Below are 24,081 nucleotides of genomic sequence, written 5' to 3' on the forward strand. Positions count from 1 at the left end.
GATTTATTCAGATTATTATCTTTAGATTCTTTCTGCTTATGAGTGTGCCATTTAATCAAACACAGAATGGGTGGATTTTCCATGGTTCCCTTCCCTTTTTACCTGGGTTCTATTTTAATTTTATATTTGAAACTTAAGTTGGGGGTGTGGATATTAATGACTTATAATCTGTACTTAGTTCTTCAATGAGAGGTTTTAGAAGAGCAGGGAGAATATTAAAGTCATCAGCCAGATATTAACTTTGAGATCACAGTCATGTAAATGTTCATTGAAAATATGAAGTGGGACTTCCCTGGTGGCGCAGTGGTTAAGAATCCACCTGCCAATACAGGGGACATGGCTTCGATCCCTGGTATGGGAAGATCCCACATTCCGTAGAACAACTAAGTCCGTGCGCCACAACTACCGATCCTGTGCTCTAGAGCCCACGAGCCACAACTGCTGATGCCTACGTGCCCTAGAGCCTGCGCGCCGCAACTACGGAGCCCACGTGCCGCAACTACTGAAGCCCGCTTGCTCTAGGGCCCACTGCTGCGACTACTGAGCCCACGTGCTGCAACTACTGAAGCCTGCACGCCTAGAGCCCCTGCTCCACAACAAGAGAAGCCACTGCAATGAGAAGCCCGTGTACCGCAACGAAGAGTAGTCCCCGCTCGCTGCCATTAGAGAAAGCCTGCATGCAGCAACGAAGACCCAACGCGGCCAAAAAAAAAAATTGAAAAAAAAAAATGAGGTGGCTGAGGTTAACTAGGGAGAGAACATGGAATGAGGGGTGAGATGACTGACTTTGACAGACCTCTGAAGGATACAGTACCTGGAAGCCAAAGTAAGTATTTCATGACTTAAGGGATGATAATTCGTGTCATGGGCTGCTGCAATCAGTGTCAAGTAAATTGAGGGTTGAGAAATGTCCATTGGAATTAGCTGCATGGAAGCCATTGGTGACACAGTGTAGTTTCTGTACAGTGTCTAGATTGCTATGGGTTGAGGAATGAATGAGAAAGTGAGAAAAATGATACAACAAGCATAGAAAAAATCTGAGAAGTTGGGCTATAAAGAGGAGGAAAGAAATGGTGGTAGTTGGAAGGAGGTAGAGATGTGGAGGAAAGTTTTTTATGATAAGAAGGTCTTGAACATGTTTAAATGCTAATATAAAGAAACCAGAAGAAAGAGAGATTGAAGATACAGCAGAGAGTAGAGGTAGTAGTATGAGGTTCCTTAAAAAGTGGATAGGAGTTGAATCCAGAACGCCTATGAAGCAGTTTGACTTATATAGGAGGAAGAATACCTCCTGCAATGTAGTAAAACAGAAGGAGGAATGAATAGGAGCAAATGCAAGTTGTAAAGTTTGAGGGCAGATGGGAATTCTAGGAATTGGTATGAGCCAATTTGTGAAGAAGGAAAGAAACATAGTTTGACAGAGAAGAAAGAACATTTCAGATGAGGATGATGAAAAGAGGAACATTTACCATTACTCTGTACAATTCTTTTAAGTCCTATTTTAGTGTTATGATGTGGTCACTTCTATAAATATGTATATAAATGAAATATCTTTCTTATTAAAAATTGTTTTGCTTTCATATTTTCAAAACGTTGTTTCTCGGTCTATACTTTGATTTTTGTAATAACATCTTGAAACTGATAGTCTAGGCTACAAATTTATATAAATATTTTTCGTCTGAAAAATGTTGAACTGTGTTTGAATTTAAAATACTTAACTGAAAATTGCTTTACAAGGTATCAAAACTTGAACAAGAGCTTCAGAAACAAAGGGAAAGTTCAGCTGAAAAGTTGAGAAAAATGGAGGAAAAATGTGAAGCAGCCACATATGAAGCAGATTTAAAAAGGCAAAAAGTTATTGAGCTTACTGGTACTGCCAGGTAAAATGAATATGTTAGTTTTTATTTGTCTTCCTGCTTTAACATCAGTCATATTTGAGTTTCACTATCAGATAATGTTCAGTGAAGTGTTTGCTTGAGGAATTAATTTCTATACAGTGTGTGTTCCTATAGCATTGTTTGCAACTCCCTCGTATCCCTCATGCCTTTAGTATTATAGGTTAATATCCTTTGCTCTCCTACTATATTGTAGTTCCTTAAGGCCAAGATAATATATGGTTTAATTTAAGGGTCCTCCCACAACAATCAGCATAGTTCCTTGTACCTCATAGGCACTCAGCAGCTGTTTTATTAAATTGAATTGTGAAAGTGGTAGGCAAAGATGTACTCATATAGAGGAACTTTTCATGGGCTCTAATTGTTTATGGGAGGGAGTAAATTAATAGAAGAAAACAGTGGTCTCAACATTGACTGAACATTAAAATCACCCAAGGAGCTTTAAAAAGTACTGATGCCTAGGTCCTACCTCTAAAGATCCTGATTTAATGTGGCTGGGCTGTGCTAAGAAATCAATAGTTAATTGGTCAAGAAAGGGAACTATGAGCTGAAAGTTATACCTAGCTTCCCCAGACCTCTTATACTTTGTCGACAAGAGTTGACATAATTAATAATAAACTCTTAATTAGCCCACCATTCTACCAACAGGAATAAGAGTTAACTTATGCATTTGAACTTAAACCACAACATCCTCAGACTCCCTCTCCCCCTCTGACAGGAATAAAGGTAGGGCCTTTGTGCTTTGAGTAGCAACTTGCTTCCCCAGATATCCTCAACTCTCTCAGTGGGGTCAAGAAGATATCCTATGTTTAAGACTAAGACCACAGTTCTTCACACCTTCTTTCTGCCATTGATAGTTGTCTATCCACTAACACAGCCTCACCACCAATGTGTACCTTAATTCCACAAAGACTAATTAACATTGTAACTTTATCTTTGCTTGTGCCAGATGCCACAGAAGCATCAGATTTCCAGGCATTAGATTTACCCTCATCTCTCTTACTAGTCCCAAAAACCTCTTCATGTATTTTCTTCTCTTTTCCCACCCCATCTGAACTTGTGGAAGATTTTTCACTTTATCCTCTGGAATTCACAGTCCATCCTGAGAGACATTCCCTATATTCTCTATCTCTTCTTTTGCTGTAACAGAAATGTGACTGTCCCCTGAGGACATTGCTTCTTCTCCTGCAGCTCTCTAAAGTAAAAACTTTTCCCCATAGTTCTTGTACCACAGGGTTGAGATGTGGAATAGTATGACATACACCATGAACCTCATGTCATCAGATCATATCATCCCTCGTTGTTGCTGACACCTACAGGCCACCTGACTTACCATAGCTCTCTCCAACACTACTCCTGTCTTTATTCTTGGGGATTTCAATATACATCTATCTAGCTGATCCTCAGCCACTCACTCACATGATTTATCCTAGATCTTATCATTTCTGATATCTCCATTATTTCAACATAATCTGAATACTATGCATCTACCTCTATATTATTACCTCATTCCCTTTAATACCCCCAATTCAACAATTCTTTGATGTAACTAGGACCTCTGATCTATCAGTTCTACCACTGTCTCATTCCCTAATGCCATTTCTCCTCTCTTTACCTAGCTTAAATTCTAGTTAGTCATTAAAATCACTGATTTACATAAACCCACAACTCCTTTACCTCTTACTTTGTGGTACACAGAACTAAAAATCCAACTCAGACTAATTCATGCTTGCATCTTTACAGAGGCTGGAGAAAAATATAACCACACTGACCAATCTTACTTTATACCCATAACTTAAAAACCTTAAGCATTTTCTTAATGCTGTCTGTCTGGCAATCACAATGTTACTTACTCTTGTAGAGGACTCTTTTACACCTTTGCCTTTTCTTTCAAAACTCTAACAACCCCTCCCCAATCCTTGCTCTCACTGATGATCTTGCTTTTGTTTCACTAAGAAAATTGAAATAACTGCTTCTTTCTTTTCTTACTCCCACCCTTTGACTTCTAGATAAAAACTCTTCTTAATTATAGCTAATAGGCACATTCAGTGGGTAAAATAAGTTCTAGTTACTAGTAGGAAGCTTATGAACTAGATGAATAAACTTCATAAGAAAGATATATCCTAGTTCCAAGATCTTCTCTTCATGAAGCAGGGTTTTTCTCTGTTCCAACTATTGCTTCTTTCACTTCTGAAACTATAATTTATAAAACTGTTTTTCTCTCCCAAAAGAGTTTAGAGTTAAAATATATCTGTTATATATCTTCTTGGATCTGTTTTAAAATTAAAATATCTCAGGGACTTCCCTGGCGGTCCAGTAGTTAAGACCTCGCCTTCCAGTGCAGGGGGTGTGGGTTCATCCCTGGTCACAGAGCTAAGATCCCACATGCCTCGTGGCCAAAAAGCCAAAACATAAAACAGAAGCAATATTGTAACAAATTCAATAAAGAGTTTAAAAATGGTCCACATCAAAAAAAAAAATCTTAAAAAAAAAATTAAAATATCTCCAAATAGAAAGAAAACGAATTCATTGAGCACCTTTTGTGTTCCAGGCAGTGTACTAGGTAAACACATCATATAGTTGTGTTTAGTGGCATGTAATTGGTACAGAATTACAATCTATTAGTTGGAGCAGTTTTAACAATATAATAGGTGATTTAAGATTCTGACTAGACATTTTTTTTTTATACAGCAGGTTTTTATTAGTTATCCATTTTATACATATTAGTGTATATATGTCAATCCCAATCTCCCAATTCATTCCACGATGACTAGACATTTTGCTGATATTTGTCTTTATATAACTTGCAGACTTTGTTCAGTCAGAGATAAGTTAGTTGATTTTTAAGTTTCCAAATTATTATTTATTTTATTTTTTGTTTTTAATTAGGCAAGTAAAACTTGAGATGGATCACTACAAAGAAGAACTGTATAAAATGGAAAAAGAAATAAAGCACCTAAAACGAGATGGAGAAAATAAAGCAATGCATCTCTCTCAGTTAGACATGATATTAGAACAGACAAAGACAGAACTAGATAAGAAAACAAACGCTGGTAAGCAACAGGTTAGCTCAGCTTAGCTGTCTGCATTTGTATATTTAAAGAAATGGAATAAAGTGAGAATTTGAGATGACGGGGAAGGGACAATCAGTGGTATTTTGCCTCTTATAGATGAATAAAATTGGATATTCTTAATTATAATTGCTTACAAATTTCTGAATAACAAATAGTTTATATATATAATTCTAAAATTATTCTCTGCTTTTAACAGTGAAGGAGTTAGAAAAGTTACAGCACCACACTGAAACTGAACTAACAGAAGCCTTGCAGAAACGGGAAGTACTAGAGACTGAACTACAAAATGCTCATGGAGAATTAAAGAGTACTTTAAGACAGCTCCAGGAATTGAGAGATGTTCTACAGAAGGCTCAGTTATCATTAGAGGAAAAATACACTACTATAAAGGATCTCACAGCTGAACTTAGGTGAGTTAAATACTAAGAAATGATATCACAATTACAGGTATTTCACTTTATTACCCTTAGTCCTTGGGTCATACTATAGAGTTTGTTGTTGAATTCTAGATGTCCAAACTTCTCAACTGCCTTTAGCTCACTGTGTCCCATCCTAGGCAGTTCATCCCATGTTCCATCTCACTAATATAGCTGTTGCTGTTGGCTAATACTTCCATCCTTGTTCTTTGGACCATTTTACATTGGCCCTCTCCTGTATCCCATAGTGGTAAAAAATGATTGGACCAGCATACAGCAGTGATTTATAGAAAAATAATATTAACAATAACAATGTTGTTCTTTGTGTTAAGCCCTTATTTTGTGCCAGGACTATGGCAGGGACTTCATATATGATCTCAGTCATTTCTTTACAACAAACCTGTGAGTTGCTTATTATCACCTTTTTACGCTTGAGAAAACTGAGGCTTGAGAAGATTAAGTAAAATGCCCAAAGTCAGATAGTAGGGTCCAGAGAGGGGAGTGAAACACAAGTCTGTCCAACTCTAAAATCTGGGTTCTTAGATTAGCAGCAATAGCATAAAATGCTGTTCAGGTACACATCTGTGGTGAGTAGGGGTGGAGAGCCAGACTGGAGCCAAAGTGTGGGAAATGGATTCTGAAAAGGAAAACAGACCAGTATGTGAAATGTGTAATGAAAGAACAGGATAGAGAGTAACAAGGTGACCCAGAATCTTAGATATTGTAACCTGTGGTTCAGAGCAGGACCCCTTCTCTTTTCTACCCACAAACTCATTCTTGGTAAATTTCACGTAGCTTTAAATACTATGTGTCAGAGACTTCCAAACCCATGTCTCTAGAAAGACCTCTTCTCCAAACTCCAGACTCATACTAATGACCTACTTGTTATCTCCACTGAAGTATTTTAAAGAGGCATCTTAAACGTGGCTAAAACATTTCATTTTTTTTACTCATAACCCTGCCCTTCCTCCATCTCATTATTATGCAGTTGCTTAAACCAGAAATCTATAAGATTATTTTTATCTCTTTCCCTCCCTTTTTTCATCCAGTCTATTAGCAAGTCATGTCAACTTTATTTCCAAAACATATTCTGAAATCTATTGATTTCTTACTTTTTCTACTACCACCTTAGCACAAGCCATCATCATCTCTCACCTGGTCTGTTGCTGTGGCTTCCCACCTGGTCTACCAGCTTAAATTCTTGACCTTCCCCACAATTCATTCTCCACAGAATTGATTTAAGTTTATGATTTAAAACATAAATAAGATCATATTGCTCCCCTACTTAATCTTCTAATGGCTTCCCAAAAGATTCAGAATAATAACCAAGCTCCTTGGGAAATGTAAATCAAAACCACAATGAGATACCACTTCAATCCCACTAAGATGGCCATAATAAAAACAAACAAAAAAATCCAAGCGGAAAATAACAAATGGTAAACTAAAATGGTTACAGCCTCTGTGGAAAACAGTGTGGCAGTTCCTCAATAAATTAAACATACATTAACCATATAACTCAGTAACTCCACTCCTAGGTAAGTACCCAAAAGAATTGAAAACAGGTGTTCAAACAAAAATTTTGCACAAATGTTCATAGTACGGCTATTCCCAATAGCCAATAAGTGGAAACGACCCAGCTGGACACTGATAGTTGTGAATGGATAAACACAGTGTGGTGTATCCATACAAGGAATATTAATCAGCCATGAAAAGGAATAGAGGGCTTCCCTGGTGGCACAGTGGTTGAGAGTCTGCCTGCCAATGCAGGGGACACGGGTTCGAGCCCTGGTGTGGGAGGATCCCACATGCCGCGGAGCAACTAGGCCCGTGAGCCACGGCTGCTGAGCCTGCGCGTCTGGAGCTTGTGCTCTGCAACAAGAGAGGCCGCGACAGTGAGAGGCCTGCGCACTGCGATGAAGAGTGGCCCCTGCTCGCCGCAACTAGAGAAAGCCCTCGCACAGAAACGAAGACCCAACACAGCCAAAAAATAAATAAAAATAAATAAATTAATTTTAAAAAAAAGAAAAGAAAAGGAATAGAGTACTGAAACATGCTACAACATGGATAAACCTTGAAAATATTACGCTAAATGAAAGAAACCACATATATGTTGCATAATTCCATTTATATGAAATATCCAGAATGAACAAATCCATAGAGATAGAAAGCAGATTAATTGTTGCCAGGACCTGGGGAAAGGGAGAATGGAAAAAAACTGCTAATGGATATGGGGTTTCCATTCAGAATGATGAAAAAGTACTGGAAATAGTGGTAATGGTTACACAACATTGTGAATGTACTTAGTGTAACTGCATTGTACACTTTAAAGTGGTTAAAATGGTAAATCTTATGTTATATGTATTTTACCACAATCGAAAAAAAAAAAAATACAAGCTCCTTTTCCTGGAATACAAAGCCCAAGGTTCCTGCCTACTTCTCTGGCCTCATTTCATATTGTTCTCTTTGCTCCTGGCCTTTTTATTGTACTTAAAGTTTATCAAGTTTTTTCCTACCTTAGGACTTTTGCCATAGCTGTTTCTTTGGCCTGAAATAATGGTTGTATGTCCAGCTTCTTCATACCCTTCACATTACCTCAAAGGGCCCTTCCCTGACCACCTATTCTAATATAGCCTCCCAGTCACGATCTCATCACTGTATTTAATGTTCTAACATAGCACTTTATATTATATTTTTCGTGTTGAGTTGTTTATAGTCCATCTCTCGACCTAGTGGAATGTAAGCTGTATGTGATGAACAACAGCTATCCTGGTGACTATTAATTCCACATAGAACCTTGACATATAAGAAGCATCTAATAAATATTTGCTAAATGGTTAAGGGAGTGAATGGATAAAAGAAGTAAAACAAAACTTAAAATTCTAGCTAGTAGCTGAATTTTGGAAGCGCAGCTATTCATATAGACAGCAGAGTTATCTTTAGAATTCATTTCATATTACTTTTAGAATATAAGTTTAGCCTTGTATGAACTCTTCAGGCTTTTAGGAGAACAGTAAACAGCTCATTAAAGAAGTTCAGAATCTGCTTTTTAAAGTCAGTACCTTTATTATACTGTTTCATATTTACGATTGGAAAATCATATGAAGATGATTCAAGATCAACAACATTTTCATCCTTTGTGATATCAGAACTTAGAGTTCGAAATTAAAGTTCTCTGATTAGAGGTTTCAGAGTGATATAAATTTAAAATTGTGTCATTTTAAGCATTTTTATAATATAAAATTATTCATAAGTTAGTGTTTTAAGAGGGCTAGAATTTATAAAAAATACATTTAAAATATTTCTATATTAGGCTTCAATACTTCACTAAACGTAAGGTGTCATTTTGAGTAAAATTCCCATAAGAAATACAGTGGTCGTTTACTGAGCTTTGGATATCAGGGACATCAATCATGACATAAATACCTCGTTCAATTATAGTGAACTCACAGCTATTATATATAAAAGACTTTCAAACACTCCTTTGATCTATAGATGAAAAAATATAGATATATTTTTTAAATTCTTATACTGATTCAGTCTTATTCCCTGGTAGAGCTTTTAACATTTAGCTTAAATTGTCTCCAATAGTAGAATCTGAGAAAGCCAGAGATAAACCCACGCACATATGGTCACCTTATCTTTGATAAAGGAGGCAAGCATATACAGTGGAGAAAAGACAGCCTCTTCAATAAGTGGTGCTAGGAAAACTGGACAGGTACATGTAAAAGTATGAAATTAGAACACTCCCTAACACCATACACAAAAATAAACTCAAATTGGATTAAAGACCTAAATGTAAGGCCAGACACTATCAAACTCTTAAAGGAAAACATAGGCAGAACACTCTATGACATAAATCACAGCAAGATCCTTTTTGACCCACCTCCTAAAGAAATGGAAATAAAAACAAAAATAAACAAATGGGACCTAATGAAACTTAAAAGCTTTTGCACAGCAAAGGAAACCATAAACAAGACCAAAAGCAACCCTCAGAATGGGAGAAAATATTTGCAAATGAAGCAACTGACAAAGGATTAATCTCCAAAATTTACAAGCAGCTCATGCAGCTCAATATCAAAAAAACAAACAACCCAATCCAAAAATGGGCAGAAGACCTAAATAGACATTTCTCCAAAGAAGATATACAGATTGCCAACAAACACATGAAAGAATGCTCAACATCATTAATCATTAGAGAAATGCAAATCAAAACTACAATGAGATATCATCTCACACCGGTCAGAATGGCCATCATCAAAAAATCTAGAAACAATAAATGCTGGAGAGGGTGTGGAGAAAAGGGAACCCTCTTGCACTGTTGGTGGGAATGTAAATTGATACAGCCACTATGGAGAACAGTATGGAGGTTCCTTAAAAAACTAAAAATAGAACTACCATACGACCCAGCAATCCCACTACTGGGCATATACCCTGAGAAAACCATAATTCAAAAAGAGTCATGTACTAAATTGTTCATTGCAGCTCTATTTACAATAGCCAGGACATGGAAGCAACCTAAGTGTCCATCAACAGATGAATGGATAAAGAAGATGTGGCACATATATACAATGGAATATTACTCAGCCATAAAAAGAAACGAAATTGAGTTATTTGTAGTGAGGTGGATGGAGTTAGAGTCTGTCATACAGAGTGAAGTAAGTAAGAAAGAGAAAAACAAAGACCGTATGCTAACACATATATATGGAATCTAAGAAAAAAAAAAAAGTTCATGAAGAACCTAGGGGCAAGATGGGAATAAAGACACAGACCTACTAGAGAATGGACTTGAGGATATGGGGAGGGGGAAGGGTAAGCTGTGACAAAGTGAGAGAGTGGCATGGACATATATACACTACCAAACGTAAAATAGTTAGTGGGAAGCAGCCGCATAGCACAGGGAGATCAGCTCGGTGCTTTGTGACCACCTAGAGGGGTGGGATAGGGAGGGTGGGAGGGAGGGAGATGCAAGAGGGAAGAGATATGGGAACATATGTATATGTATAACTGATTCACTTTGTTATAAAGCAGAAACTAACACACCATTGTAAAGCAATTATACTCCAATAAAGATGTTAAAAAAAAAATTCCCATAAGAAATAACAGTGGTCGTTTACTGAGCTTTGGATATCAGGGACATCAATCATGAGGTAAATGCCTCGTTCAATTATAGTGAACTCACAGCTATTATATATAAAAGACCCTCAAACACTCCTTTGATCTATAAATGAAAAAATATAGATATATTTTTAAAATTCTTATACTGATTCAATCTTATTCCCTGGTAGTGCTTTTAACATTTAACTTAAATTGTCTCCAATAGTAGAATCTGAGTTAACTTTTGCCTTTTTAGAACACTCTGTTAAAGTAGTTGCATTGATACAGTCATTTTCTTTATACATTATTTCTTTAATTTGAGCTCTCAATCTGAAATAGTTGAATATATCCTATCACTTTTAACTTACAGGAAAGGTAACCCACTTGATTTAATTGTTTTGAAACTATAATATTCCTATTTATTTGCTTAGATCTTTTTCACTTTGATAAATTGCAGGGAATGCAAGATGGAGATTGAAGACAAAAAGCAAGAACTCCTTGAAATGGATCAGGCACTTAAGGAGAGAAATTGGGAGCTAAAGCAAAGAGCAGCTCAAGTTGGTTTTCTTAACTATATTTTAATGAAATTTTCTGTTAAAATACAATCACACAAGGTTTCAGAGGTCCCCTCTTTTTGGTAAAATAGACATTTTTATAGCTTTTTTAAAAAAATTCATTGATTTATTTTGGTGTGTTAGGTCTTTGGTGTTATGCGCGGGCTATCTCTACTCTTCATTGCTGTGTGTGTGCTTCTCATTGTGGTGGCTTCTCTTGTTGCGGAGCATGGGCTCTAGGCGTGCGGGCTTCAGTCGTGGTGCATGGGCTCAGTAGTTGTGGCTCGTGGGCTCTAGAGCGCAGGCTCAGTAGTTGTGGCTTGTGGGCTTAGTTGCTCCGCAGCATGTGGGATCTTCTCGGACCAGGGCTCGAACCCATGTCCCCTGCATTGGCAGGCGGATTCTTAACCACTGTGCCACCAGGGAAGTCCCTTTATAGCTATTTCTTTTTTCTGTGCACATAAATATTTTTAAAATTAGAAATATGTCATCTCTCTTTATCTTGCTATTTTTATAGCAGGTGGATTTTGGGGAATGAAGGTTAGCTTAGTATCAGAACCTTTTGATCTCTTATAATACTGTATATCAGAACAAAATGGGATTAAAGGAGTTACTTGCTCAGCTAGTATTTATTGGAGGAACAAAAATATTCAGAAGGCATTATTTAGCAGCATCTTTTTTAAAAGACTTTATTTTTTAGAGCAGTTTTAGGTTCACAGCAAAATTGAGCAGCAGGTATGGAGATTTCCCGTAAACTCCCCACCCCCACAGATGCACAGCCTTCCCCATTATCAACATTCCCTGCCAGAATGGTACATTTGTTAAAGCTGATGAACCTATTGATACATTGACACTTCATAATCACCTAGAATCCATAGTTTACATTGCAGTTTACTTTTGTGTTATACATTCTAGGAGTTTGGACAGCTATCCATCATTATGGTATCATTCAGAATATTTTCACTGCCCTAAAAATCCTCTGTGCTCCACCTATTCATCCCTCTCCCTCTTATCCCAACCCTGGCAACCACTGATCTTTTTGCTGTCTCTGTAGTTTTGCCTTTTCCAGAATGTCATACAGTTGGAATCATATTGTATTGTAGCCTTTTCAGATTGGCTTCTTTCACTTAGTAATATGCATTTAAGTTTCCTCCGTGTCTTTTCAAAGCTTATTTCTTTTAGCATGGAATAGTATTCCATTGCCTGGATATATTATGGTTTATTTATCCATTCACCTATTGAAGGACATCTTGTATTGCCTTTGCTCCTTTGATTTCTTTCATTGGAGTTTTATAGTTTTCCATATATAGATCTTGAATATGTTTTGTTAGATTTATAATTATTTCATTTTGAAGAATGCTAATATAAATGATAATTTTGTTTTTAACTTCAAATTTCTCTTGTTCATTGCTGGTACATGGGAAAGCAATTGATTTTTGTGTATTAACCTTGTATCCTGCAACCCTGCTATAATCACTTATTAGTTCCAGGAATTTTTTTGTCAAAGCCTTTGGATTTTCTACCTAAATCATCATGTCATCTGCAAACAAAGACAGTTTTATGTCTTCCTTCCCAACCTGTATACCTTTTATTTCCTTTTCTTGTCTTACTGCATTAGCTAGGACATCCTGTACAATGTTGAAAAGAAGTGGTGCGATGGAATATCTTTTCCTTGTATCTGACCTTAATGGGAAAACTTTGAGTTTCTCACTGTTAAGTGTGATGTTAGCTGTTGGTTTTTTTTAGATATTCTTTATCAAGTTGAGGCAGTTACTCTCTATTCCTAGTTTACCAAGAGTTTTTATCATGAATGGATGTTGGATTTTGTCAAATGTTTTTTCTGCATCTATTAACATGATCATGTGATTTCTTCTTTAGCCTATTGTTGTGATCAGTTACATTAATTAATTTTCAAATGTTGAAAAAGCCTTTCATACCTAGAAAAAAATCCCGCTTGTTGTGGTGTATAGTTCTTTTTATACATTGTTGGGTATGATTCAATAATATTTTATTGAGAATTTTTACATCTATGTTCATGAAAGGTACTGGTCTGTAGTTTTCTTTCTTTATAATGTCTCTGTCTGGTTTTGGTATCAGGTTAATGCTGGCCTCAGAGAATGAGTTAGTATTTCCTCTGCTTCTATCTACTAAGTGAGAGTGTAGAGAATTAGTATAATTTCTTCCTAAAATGTTTGGTAGAATTCAGCAATGAATCCATCTGAGTCTGGTGCTTTCTGTTTTCGAAAGTTATTAATCATTGATTGAATTTCTTTAATAAGTATAGGCTTATTCAGATTGTCTCTTTCTTCTTGTGTGAGTTTTGGCAGATTGTGCCTTTCGAGTAACTCGTCTATTTCATCTAGTTTTATTAAATTCATGGGCAGAGAGTTGTTCGTAATATTTCTCTATTATCCTTTTAATGTCCCTGAGATTTGTAGTAATATCTCCTCTTTCATTTCTCGTATTAGCAATTTATATCCTCTCTCTCTCTTTTTTTTTTTTAAGTTAGTCTGGCTGGAGACTTATTTATATTATTGATCTTTTCAAAGAACCAGCTTTTGGCTTTGTTGATTTTCTCTATTGATTTCTCAATTTTAATTTCATTGATTTCTGCTCTAATTTTTATTATTTTTTTCTTCTGCTTAGTTTGGATTTAATTTGCTCTTCCTTTTCTAGTTTCCCAAGGTGGAAGCTTAGATGATTGATTTTAGGCCTTTCTTCTTTTCTAATATATGCATTCAATGCTTTAGATGTTCCTCCAAGCAGTGCTTTTGCTGCATCCCACAATTTTCATGTTGCATTGTTATTTAGCAGCTTTTTTTTTTTTTCTTAAATTTTATTGATTTTTTTGGGCTGCATTGGGTCTTTATTGCTGTGCACGGACTTTCTCTAGTTGTGGTGAGCGGGAGCTACTCTTGGTTGCAGTGTGCGGACTTCTCATTGCGGTTGCTTCTCTTTGTTGTGGAGCACAGGCTCTAGGTGCGTGGGCTTCAGTAGTTGCAGCACGTGGATTCAGTAGTTTTGGCACACGGGCTCTAGAGTGCAGGCTCAGTAGTTGTGGTGCACAGGCTTAGTTGCCCCGCGGCATGTGGGATCTTCCCAGACCAGGGATAGAACCCATGTCCCCTGTATTGGCAGGAGGATTCTTAACCACTGCATCACCAGGGAAGCCCTAGCAGCTTTTATCAAGCATAAAATGAAGTTTGAATAATTTTATTTGTCATTTATGTGAACATAATCATATATCGGGCTCAAGATCCAGTATTATTAAGCAATGATTATTTGTGTCATTCTTTTTAATAATTTATTTGAGTTGCATTTATTCTTTAGTTATACCCACTATAAACAATTCTAAATCACATTCCAAGCACACAGTTTTCCACGTTAGAATAAAATTGAATGACAGCTTAATGTTGCTTTTGTACTTAGGTTACACATTTGGATATGACTATTCGTGAGTACAGGGGAGAAATGGAACAGAAAATAATTAAATTGGAGGGTACTGTGGAGAAATCAGAATTGGAACTTAAAGAAAGCAACAAACAGGTAAATTATTAAAAATTACATGTCTTAAATTGTTTAAAAAAATAACTCAACTGTAAGCATCTGTTATTCACATAATACAGCTTTTTAATAGAATACAAACAATAAAAATACTGCATTATTTTACTTTATTATTTATTTATTTATTTATTTATTTATTTATTTATTTATTGTTTTTTCACTGTGCTGTGTAGCTTGTGGGATCTTAGTTCCCCAACCAGGGATTGAACCCGGACCCTTGGCAGTGAGAGGACGGAGTCCTAACCACAGGACTGCCAGGGAATTCCCAATACTGCATAATTTTAATTATCTTGTACATCCTACGTTATATTCATTTTCTTCTCAATTTTTTTCCCCAGCTTTATTGAGGTATAATTGACAAAAAATGGCATATATTTAAGATGTACAACATGATGTTTTAATGTACATATACATTATGAAATAATTACAGTAATCAAACTAATTAACATATCTACAACCTCATATAGTTACTTTTTTTTTTATGAGAACACTTATCAAGTATACAACATAGTATTACTAACTAACTACAGTCATTCACTGTGCCATACATTGTGTCTCCAGAATTTATTCATCCTGCCTAACTGAAACTTTGTACCCTTCCACCAACATTTCTCCTTTTCTCTGACTCCCCAGCTTCTGGTGCTTACCCTTTTAATGTTATTTTGAATGTAGTTTTCTTGTATGTCAACGTGTTCACATATTTATTATAATGTGTGCATATCTGAATATGTATAAAATATCTCTGGAAGGATTTGCAAGTAATTCTGTTAACTGTGGTTGCCTCTAAGGAAGGAACATAGTAAAGAAGGGGAGTTTGTTTTCACTAATTGTATTTTTTACCTCATGCAGATAATTACCTGTAAAATTATTTTGAAAGCCATGTAATGTGTGTTGTTTTAACGTACCTTTATTTTCCTTTCTTATACAAATGTGATTGAGACTTTCATCTCTTTTAGTATATTTTAGGTATACATATAAGCATCTTATTAGGCACAAGAATTCTGATGCTTATGTCCAAGTTATGGTTGTCTTAAGAAAAACACGTTTTTGGCTCTTTGTTCTAATAAACTCACTCTCTTCTAAAATAAAAAAAAAAAGAAAAACATATTTTTAAATTTTTGCTATTTTAGATATACATATTTAAAACCTGACTTACTTGGATTGCAGTTATGACTGAAGAATTATTTTTCTTTAGTTACATTAACATTGCTCTGCTTAAAATTCAGATAGAAGCTTTGAATGAAAAATTGCAAAATGCCAAAGAACAGCTTCGAGAAAAAGAGTTTATAACACTACAAAATGAACAGGAGATAAGTCAACTGAAAAAAGAAACTGAACGAACACAAGAAAAGATGAAAGAAATGGAAAGTGTAAGCAAATTATTTTCCTCCTAAGGAACAAGACTGATATAAATCTTTATGTTTTAAACTGATTGGTTTTAGTATGTGATTGGTATTTAGTATGCACAGAAACTGTGCCATAAGTATTTTTAGGCTAATTATTTGTGCCAGATACCTATTATTTTCCTTATCTTATTAATTACTTTATTCTGATGTTCTAATTATAGGTGAGGTTATCATCTTATTTGTCTTTATATTCCTTATAGGCATTCGCATGATATCTCTCACATAGTAAACCCATGATATATGCTCACTTGGTCAATAAATATATGTTTTAATTGAGAACCTACTATGTGATAGTACTGAAGATCAGATATTAATAGGATGCACTCCTTTGTCCTTGAGGGACTCTATCCAGAGAATGAATTAACAGATAGTTATATTTTATTGAGGCCAAGTACATTGAGTTGCCAGATAAAGTTTGATGACTTCATATCATCAGTTTGCATGTGTGTTGACTACTGAACTCATTCCACCCACTTGCCTTTTTAAAAAGTGAATTTGCTTCTAAGAGCTCTCATGGATGTAACTTTTTTTTGTTTTTAAATACTATACTCAACTTTAAAACTTAATATCAACATATAGCTCTTTATTGTGTTTGATTAATTGATCATCTGTCTCTTCCAGTTGAATATAAACTCCACAAGGGTAGCCACTTTGTCTCCTCTGTTCACTCCTTTATCCTCAACACCTAGAATAGTACATATCACATAGTAAGCATGAATAAATATTTGTTGGATTATATATCAATACATAAATTAAGCAGGGTCTCTGAGACCAAGTTTGGGCCCCAGTGAGAAAAAAAAAAAGGTTACTGGCTCAATCATTTCATGTTCCCTAACAAGGGCTGGCTAAAAATATTTACATGAGATTTATACTGATATACAACACAGTTGGACCTTAGGCCCCCATTCTAGACATTAGGGTCCTAGTGATTTGTACTGGTTTCTTTCCTTCTTATCAGCCCTAAAGTCAAGCGTCACTATCTACCATCTAATCTACCTCACTGAGCCAATTTAGAACTAATTTACTTTTTACTGATTTTTTTTTCTCTAAGAAATAATACTTTACTAGGGATTTAACTGAGGAATGTAAAAGTTTTTCAGAGGGAGTAGTAGTCCCAATAACAAATTTCCCTTTTGCAGAGAATAAGATCATCCTTAACCAAGCTGTGTGGATTAATGGTAGATTTTGATTATTCACGCCAGTATATTCTCCATCTTTGACATGGATAATCAAATATTAACGTCTTTCTTCTCTTTATATTATTATATATTCTGTGATGTTGCATCATAATGTTAAAGGATTATGCAGCTTGCATATTAAAGTCATGTAAAATATACCAGTGAGTCCCAGATTTATTACAGTACTTTTGTCATTTTTTTATCATTAAAAAAGAAGAAAACATTTTCTGAATGTCAGTTTCACAGTGGAGGATGTTCATTATATGTTAAAATATAGAGAGGTTTAGTTGGGAGGGGGTAAGTCATTTATTAAAAGAGAAATCAGAGTAAGAATAGGTTATCTGTATCATTTTATTTTGAAACCTACAAATATCTTGTGCATTTCAGGTTATGAAAGAGCAGGAACAGTACATTGCAACTCAGTACAAGGAGGCCATAGATTTGGAGCAAGAATTGAGGCTAACTCGGGAGCAGATGCAGAACTCTCATACAGAATTGGTGGAGGCTCGTCGTCAACAAGTCCAAGCACAGAGAGAAGTAGAAAGGCTGTCAAGTGAACTGGAGGAAATAAAGCAACTCTCTAAAGAGAAAGTAATGCCTATTCTAATTTTACCTTACTGAAAATACTAAAATTTTTAACATTTACTTTTTTCGACTATAGAATATAGTTCTTAGAAAAGTTAATTGTGTTCCACAACAATGTGAATGTGTTTAATGCCACCAAATTTTACACTTAAAAATGGTTAAGGTGGTAAATTTTATGTTATGTGTATTTTACCCAAATTAAAAAAAAAAACTGTTATATTTAGCACAGCATTGTAGTGTAACTTGGAAGTCTCTCAGAACTGAGTATTAGTCAAACTAATTAGTTTTCAGTAAAATGAGTTATAAAGCACTTTCAGACTTTCAAGTGAATTTGAGCTATCACTCAAACAAAAAAATAAATCTAATAAATCTTTTTTTTAAAGATTTATTTATTATTTATTTATTTAATTTAATTTAGTTTTGGCTGCATTGTGTCTTAGTTGCAGCACGCGGGATATTCATTGAGGCATGTGGGATCTTTCATTGCGGCACACAGGCTCTTCGTTGCGGCACGTGGGCTTCTCTCTAGTTGTGGCGTGCAGGCTCCAGGACGCGTGGGCTCTGTAGTTGTGGCGCGTGGGCTCCAGGGCGCGTGGGTTCTGTAGCTCGCGGCACACGGGCTCTAGTTGAGGCACGCGAGCTCAGTAATTGTGGCACACTGGCTTAGTTGCCCCGTGGCATGTGGGCTCTTAGTTCCCTGACCAGGAATCGAACCCGTGTCCCCTGCATTGTAAGGCGGATTCTTTACCACTGGACCACCAGGGAAGTCTCTAATAAATCTTTTGAGTAAAAATTTTTACATTTGTAGCCATTCATATATGAAAACTGACTATCTAAATTTATAACTGTTAGAAACCTGCAGTCCAGAACCCTTGGGGAGGAAAAGGGCTTTTAAATAGCAAGAGCACTAATATAGATTGTATTTCCCTAGTATTAGATAGAAAGTTAACAACTTGGCTTAAAAATATTTAGATTGATATATGTGAGTTAATTACTTAGACTTTGAGAAAAATGTATTTATTGGTATTCTAGAAAAGTTCTTGTGATTTTTCTGCTTTCTATTATGGTTACTAATTCACTATGGGAATTGAGTGAAAGTGTTTTTACATTTAACCTTGGTTAACCTAATGACATTTTTATTCACATTTCTGGGTGGTTAGACTAATAAAAAATATACAGGGAATTTTTACTAGAATGTTGGGCACATGGGAGTCTACTAGGAAAAAGGAGGCCATCTACTTTTATCTCATTTCTGTCCTTATCAATAGTATCTAAATGTAGTATAATTGATTTTATCTGATAAACTAAGCTCAGTTAATCAAATAGGTAAGTGAAAGTGGGGAATTATTAAAAATGACATTTTAGGCCTTCCCTGGTGGCGCAGTGGTTAAGAATCCGCCTGCCAATGCAGGGGACGTGGGTTCGAGCCCTGGTCCTGGAAGATCCCACATGCTGCGGAGCAACTAAGCACGTGCGTCACAACTACTGAGCCTGCTCTCTAGAGCCTGCAAGCCACAACTACTGAAGCCCACGCACCTAGAGCCAGTGCTCCGCAACAAGAAAAGCCACCGCAATGAGAAGCACGCGCACCGCAACCAAGAGTAGCCCGCGCTTGACACAGCTAAAGACAGCCCGCGCGCAGCAACAAAGACCCGATGCAGCCGCAACGCAGCCAAAGATAAATAATAAATAAATAAATTTATTTTTTTTTTAAAAACAATGACACTTTAAGTATTATATTTTAACCCAAAAATCTAAGTTTACATTCATGCGTTAATCTTTTAAATGTGGGACCAAATCTTGTTTCTTGGTGTATGGTAGGGTCACTTGATTAAAATTCCACCTAGTCTTTCTTGCATAAACCATACTCATATTCCATCATCTATAGTTTCCAATTTTGGTTTCTTAAAATGGAAAACGAATTAAAAGACATTTGTGAATCAATCAGAGGATAGCATCTCTTATATTTTTCATGGGATTTCACACAATATTTTACAACTATCCTGACTGCTTCTAATTGGGTAGCAAATGTTTGTGACTCACTCATTGAATTTTCTCAAAGCATATAACTTAGTTTTCATATAAAAACCTTCCTTTTGCATGCATATTTCATCAATGTTCATAATGTATGACAAAATTGCATAATTGTAGTCACAAACACAACTAGCATAAATAGGTCTGGATAAATACACAACTGACTGTAGATAAGCAAACAGCACATCTGGTGAGCAAAAATGCATACCCATACCTAAGAGCAGACTATTATCTGCCAAAGTTCAGTGTTCTGTGGTTATTAGTTTATTTTACAAAACGCATTGGTTAGTGAACTTCTATTATATTATGATAACAAACAATATACTGATACTTTTCCATTAGTACTCTCTTAAATATCTAGATTAAAATCTAGATTAATACATTTTTTAAAGTATATATTTAATATGGTAACTGTGTATGAGTATATAGTATTATAAAAGATTAAGATACTTCTATAAATGTGCTGAGTTGTTCAGCTATAATAACCAAATAAACAAGTAATGTAACCTTTACTTAATATGTCATTTTAAGGAATCTCATGGAAAACATTTAGCTGAAGAATTGGGGGCTTCTCAAGTACGTGAAGCTCAGTTAGAAGCAAGAATGCAAGCAGAAATCAAGAAATTGTCAGCAGAAGTAGAATCTGTCAAAGAAGCTTATCATCTAGAGGTAAATAAAAATTTAATTTGTTCTATTACCCCCTGCTAAAGTGTGTTGATCTATCTGAACAAAGTATAAGTCTAGCTCTTAAATGTTCATTATAGAGTAATACATGTGGTCTTCCATTTCTGGTATCCTAAACATATAACTTTCACTTCATATCCAGTGAACTAATATTCTGTGGGGTTAAGAGCTTGAATTCTTTAGCCAGGCATCCTGGTTCTAAATCTCAGCTCATTACTTGACACTTATGTAACCTTGGGCAACTAACTTAACATCTTTAACTACAATGGATATAATAATGCTATCTATTTCATGAAACTGTGTTGAGGATTAAATGAATTAGTGTAGGTAAAGTTCTTACACCAGAGCCTGGCACATCATTATCATTGTATCATTGGTTATAAAATAGTGCTTGCCAAAACTAACTGGAGGTATTTAATAACCAATATAAGCCGTTTCATGTGATGTAGATCTATTAATGTGTTGTAATTTTCAACATTTGCTCTGATAGTAAGTTAGAGAGGTAGTACGATACTTTTTATCTATCCATGTGTCCTGAGCCTCTATAGAAATGGGCAGTGTCACCCATTAGAATAGCATTTCTTGTCTTTTTAAAAACTGTATTTGAAGATATCCAGAATTTATGTTTAAGATCTGAATAAATTACTTATGAAGTTCTAATAAAGCATTTTTCCGTATGGCAAATACATTTATATTAAACTCATTTCTAGGGAGTTTGGTAACATCTTTGTGAGGGATAAGTTGGGTTTGTGGTCACCATGTCTTGTTTAAATGCATTTAGAGTCAAATCTCTTTGAAAACATTGTCTGCCAAACAAAACACATTTGCAAGCTGAATCCAGTCCTCAGGCCAAGAGATTACAACCTTTGGTCTTTAGAGACAAATGTGAATGCTGATGAGTTCAGCATAATTATTTGATATTAGCTGGTCAACTTAGTGACCATCAGTAATAATTGGTCCATCTCAAGTATTTGCCAGGAACTACTCAGTATGCTTTTATTACATGGTCTGAATTTCTACTTTTATTTTTAATCATCCAATTTTTTACTTTTAGTTTTATAAGCATCCTGAAATTATTTATAAGCAGATAGTACATAAAATGAATTGTAAAAATTGGTTCTAGTATTGCTGTTTAATATCTGGTATTAATATTTTATATGCATCATATAAAAACACCTAATATGGACACTCACACAGGGGCTGCAACTGGTGTCTTAGAGGCCTGTCGGGGATGCACGCAACCCAGCACAATGCTTTTACGGTCAGGCCCCAGACATGCTGGTCCTTTTAAGCCTCGTGGTGAAACAGATGTTTAACCCATTCAAACAGAAAAATGAAAGCTCTACATAGGAACACGATGTGAATGGAAGAGACCTTTCATTATGCAAACAGTATGGCACTCTAAACAGACACTAAAAACAGCTCTCATCTTAAAGAACCCAGCACTTGTGTCACAGTAAAAGTTAGATGCTGGTGGAACAGCTTTTGATAAATGAAGCCTTCCAGCCAGATGGTGATACCTTTGGACCCATCTTGCATTCGTGATCAAATTGGATACCTCCCATCCTGAGGCTCCCCAAGACTTTTGAAAAGTTTTTCAGTGATCCTTACGGAAAGACACCCTCTCCAGAGAAATGCAGTATTTATATACAGTGCATTGGATCTCTAGGAAACACCAGAGTTATCAGTGAAGAATATATTAAATGACTCAAGGGCTACTGTGAAGCATTTTTCTGTGGCTTGACAGTAAAGCTCCTAGAACCAGTTACTGTCTCTGCAAGGTGTTCTTTTAGAGTCGGTGATAACATACAAAACCTACAGATTCATGAAGGGCACACCCTGAAGTTCTAAAAAATTAGAAACCTAAAGATGCCTTCTGTGTTGTGGGAATAACACTGATTGAGCTTTACCCAAGAGATTCCCTGGAATTTTGCCTTTGGACAGGCCTCTTTAACAGATGGTATGGGGATATTCAGCCTTGTCAGGTATGGAGGGTTTTATAGTTTATCTTATGAAGGCAAGCTAAAGAAGCTGCAGAGAACACCTTCAAACGACTATTCAATTTTTGATAACTATTACATTCCTGAAATGACTAGTGTTTTGCCACTTTGATCCTCTAAGACTTTAACCCATGAGATTGGACACATATTTGGACTTTAACACTGCCAGTGGCTTGAACATCTAATGCAAAGTTCCAAAGATTTGGAAAAAGCTGCCCAGTGCCCCCTAAACCTTTACCCTATCTGTTTATACAAGTTACTACATGCTATTGGTTGTAGCACTGTGGAAGGGTACAAAGCGCTGGTGAGGTGGATTGAAGATGAATCTGCTGACACACCTCCCTCCAAAACAGAGTCATGAGGATAATGTGAATTTGCCAAAACCTGTAGAAGCCTTTAAGGAATGGAAAGAGTGGATAATAAAATGCCTTGCTATTTTCCAAAAATAAGGACCTTCAAATAGGAGTAATTAAAATAAATACTTGCAGGTTAAAAAAATATATTTAGGGTTTTTTTTGTTCTTAACAAAGATTTTTTAAAGTGTGTATGTTGGTTGAATATAAAAATGAGAGAATATGTCATTAAAGTAATAGGAAAGGGGATCAATAAGTTTTAACTAATTTTTAAAATACAGGTTTCAGAGTTGTCAGAAAAGTCACTTAATTGCAAAACTCCTGATTTTTTTTCAATGAGAATGAGATTTTTTTAAACTTTATTATGGAAAATTTTAAACATATTCAAAAGTAGAATGATATAAATCTTCCTATATATTGTTCAACTTCAGTAATTATCAACTCGTGGCCAATTTGATTTAATCTATAAGTATGTCAACCATCTCTTTTATCTAAAAGGAAATACTTTTGAGAATGAAAAAGCGTGCTATTAGTAACTACACCAGGATACCGGGCATAAAACCTAGACAGCTGTAGGCAGACTGGGAAGTGTGGTCACCATATCTTTAACCTCACTCACTTCCCTTTCTTCCCTCCCCCACATTCCCCCGCATATCACGTATTGTTTTGAAGCAAATCCCAAACATGATTGTTTCATCAGTAAACATTTCTAAAAGATAAGGGCTATTTTAATAAATTTATTTATTTATTCTTATTTTTGGCTGCATTGGGTCTTCGTTGCAGTGTGCAGGCTTCTCATTGCCATGGCTTCTCTTGTTGCAGAGCACAGGCTCTAGGCACGCGGGCTTCAGTAGTTGTGGCTCACGGGCTCTAGAGTGCAGGCTCAGTAGTTGTGGCTCACGGACTTAGTTGCTCCGAGGCATGTGGGATCTTCCCGGACCAGGGCTCGAACCCGTGTCCCTGCATTGGCAGGTGGATTCTTTTTTTTTTTTTTTTTAAACAATCACTTTTGTTATTTATTTATTTATTTATTTATGGCTGTGTTGGGTCTTCGTTTCTGTGCGAGGGCTTTCTCTAGTTGCGGCAAGTGGGGGCCACTCTTCATCACGGTGCGTGGGCCTCTCATTATCGCGGCCTGTCTTGTTGCAGAGCACAGGCTCCAGAAGCGCAGGCTCAGTAATTGGGGCTCATGGGCCCAGTTGCTCCGCGGCATGTGGGATCTTCCCAGACCAGGGCTCGAACCC

General features: G+C 36.0%; 1 protein-coding gene and 1 pseudogene across 5 annotated transcripts in view; both read left to right on the forward strand.

The window, feature by feature from the left end:
- CCDC18 (coiled-coil domain containing 18) overlaps positions 1-24,081 on the forward strand; it is a 133,084-nt gene that overhangs the window by 67,287 nt on the left and 41,716 nt on the right. For all 5 annotated transcript variants that reach the window (XM_059926458.1, XM_059926451.1, XM_059926427.1 and 2 more), the window contains 8 exons: positions 1,738-1,880; positions 4,785-4,948; positions 5,166-5,379; positions 10,937-11,036; positions 14,463-14,579; positions 15,824-15,967; positions 17,569-17,772; positions 20,332-20,469. In XM_059926458.1, coding sequence (XP_059782441.1) covers positions 1,738-1,880; positions 4,785-4,948; positions 5,166-5,379; positions 10,937-11,036; positions 14,463-14,579; positions 15,824-15,967; positions 17,569-17,772; positions 20,332-20,469 — 1,224 coding nt within the window. The remainder of the gene's footprint in view (positions 1-1,737; positions 1,881-4,784; positions 4,949-5,165; positions 5,380-10,936; positions 11,037-14,462; positions 14,580-15,823; positions 15,968-17,568; positions 17,773-20,331; positions 20,470-24,081) is intronic.
- Positions 21,977-22,933, forward strand: LOC132350715 (archaemetzincin-2-like; annotated as a pseudogene).

This window comes from Balaenoptera ricei, chromosome 1, assembly GCF_028023285.1.
Source record: "Balaenoptera ricei isolate mBalRic1 chromosome 1, mBalRic1.hap2, whole genome shotgun sequence".
NCBI lineage: Eukaryota > Metazoa > Chordata > Mammalia > Artiodactyla > Balaenopteridae > Balaenoptera > Balaenoptera ricei.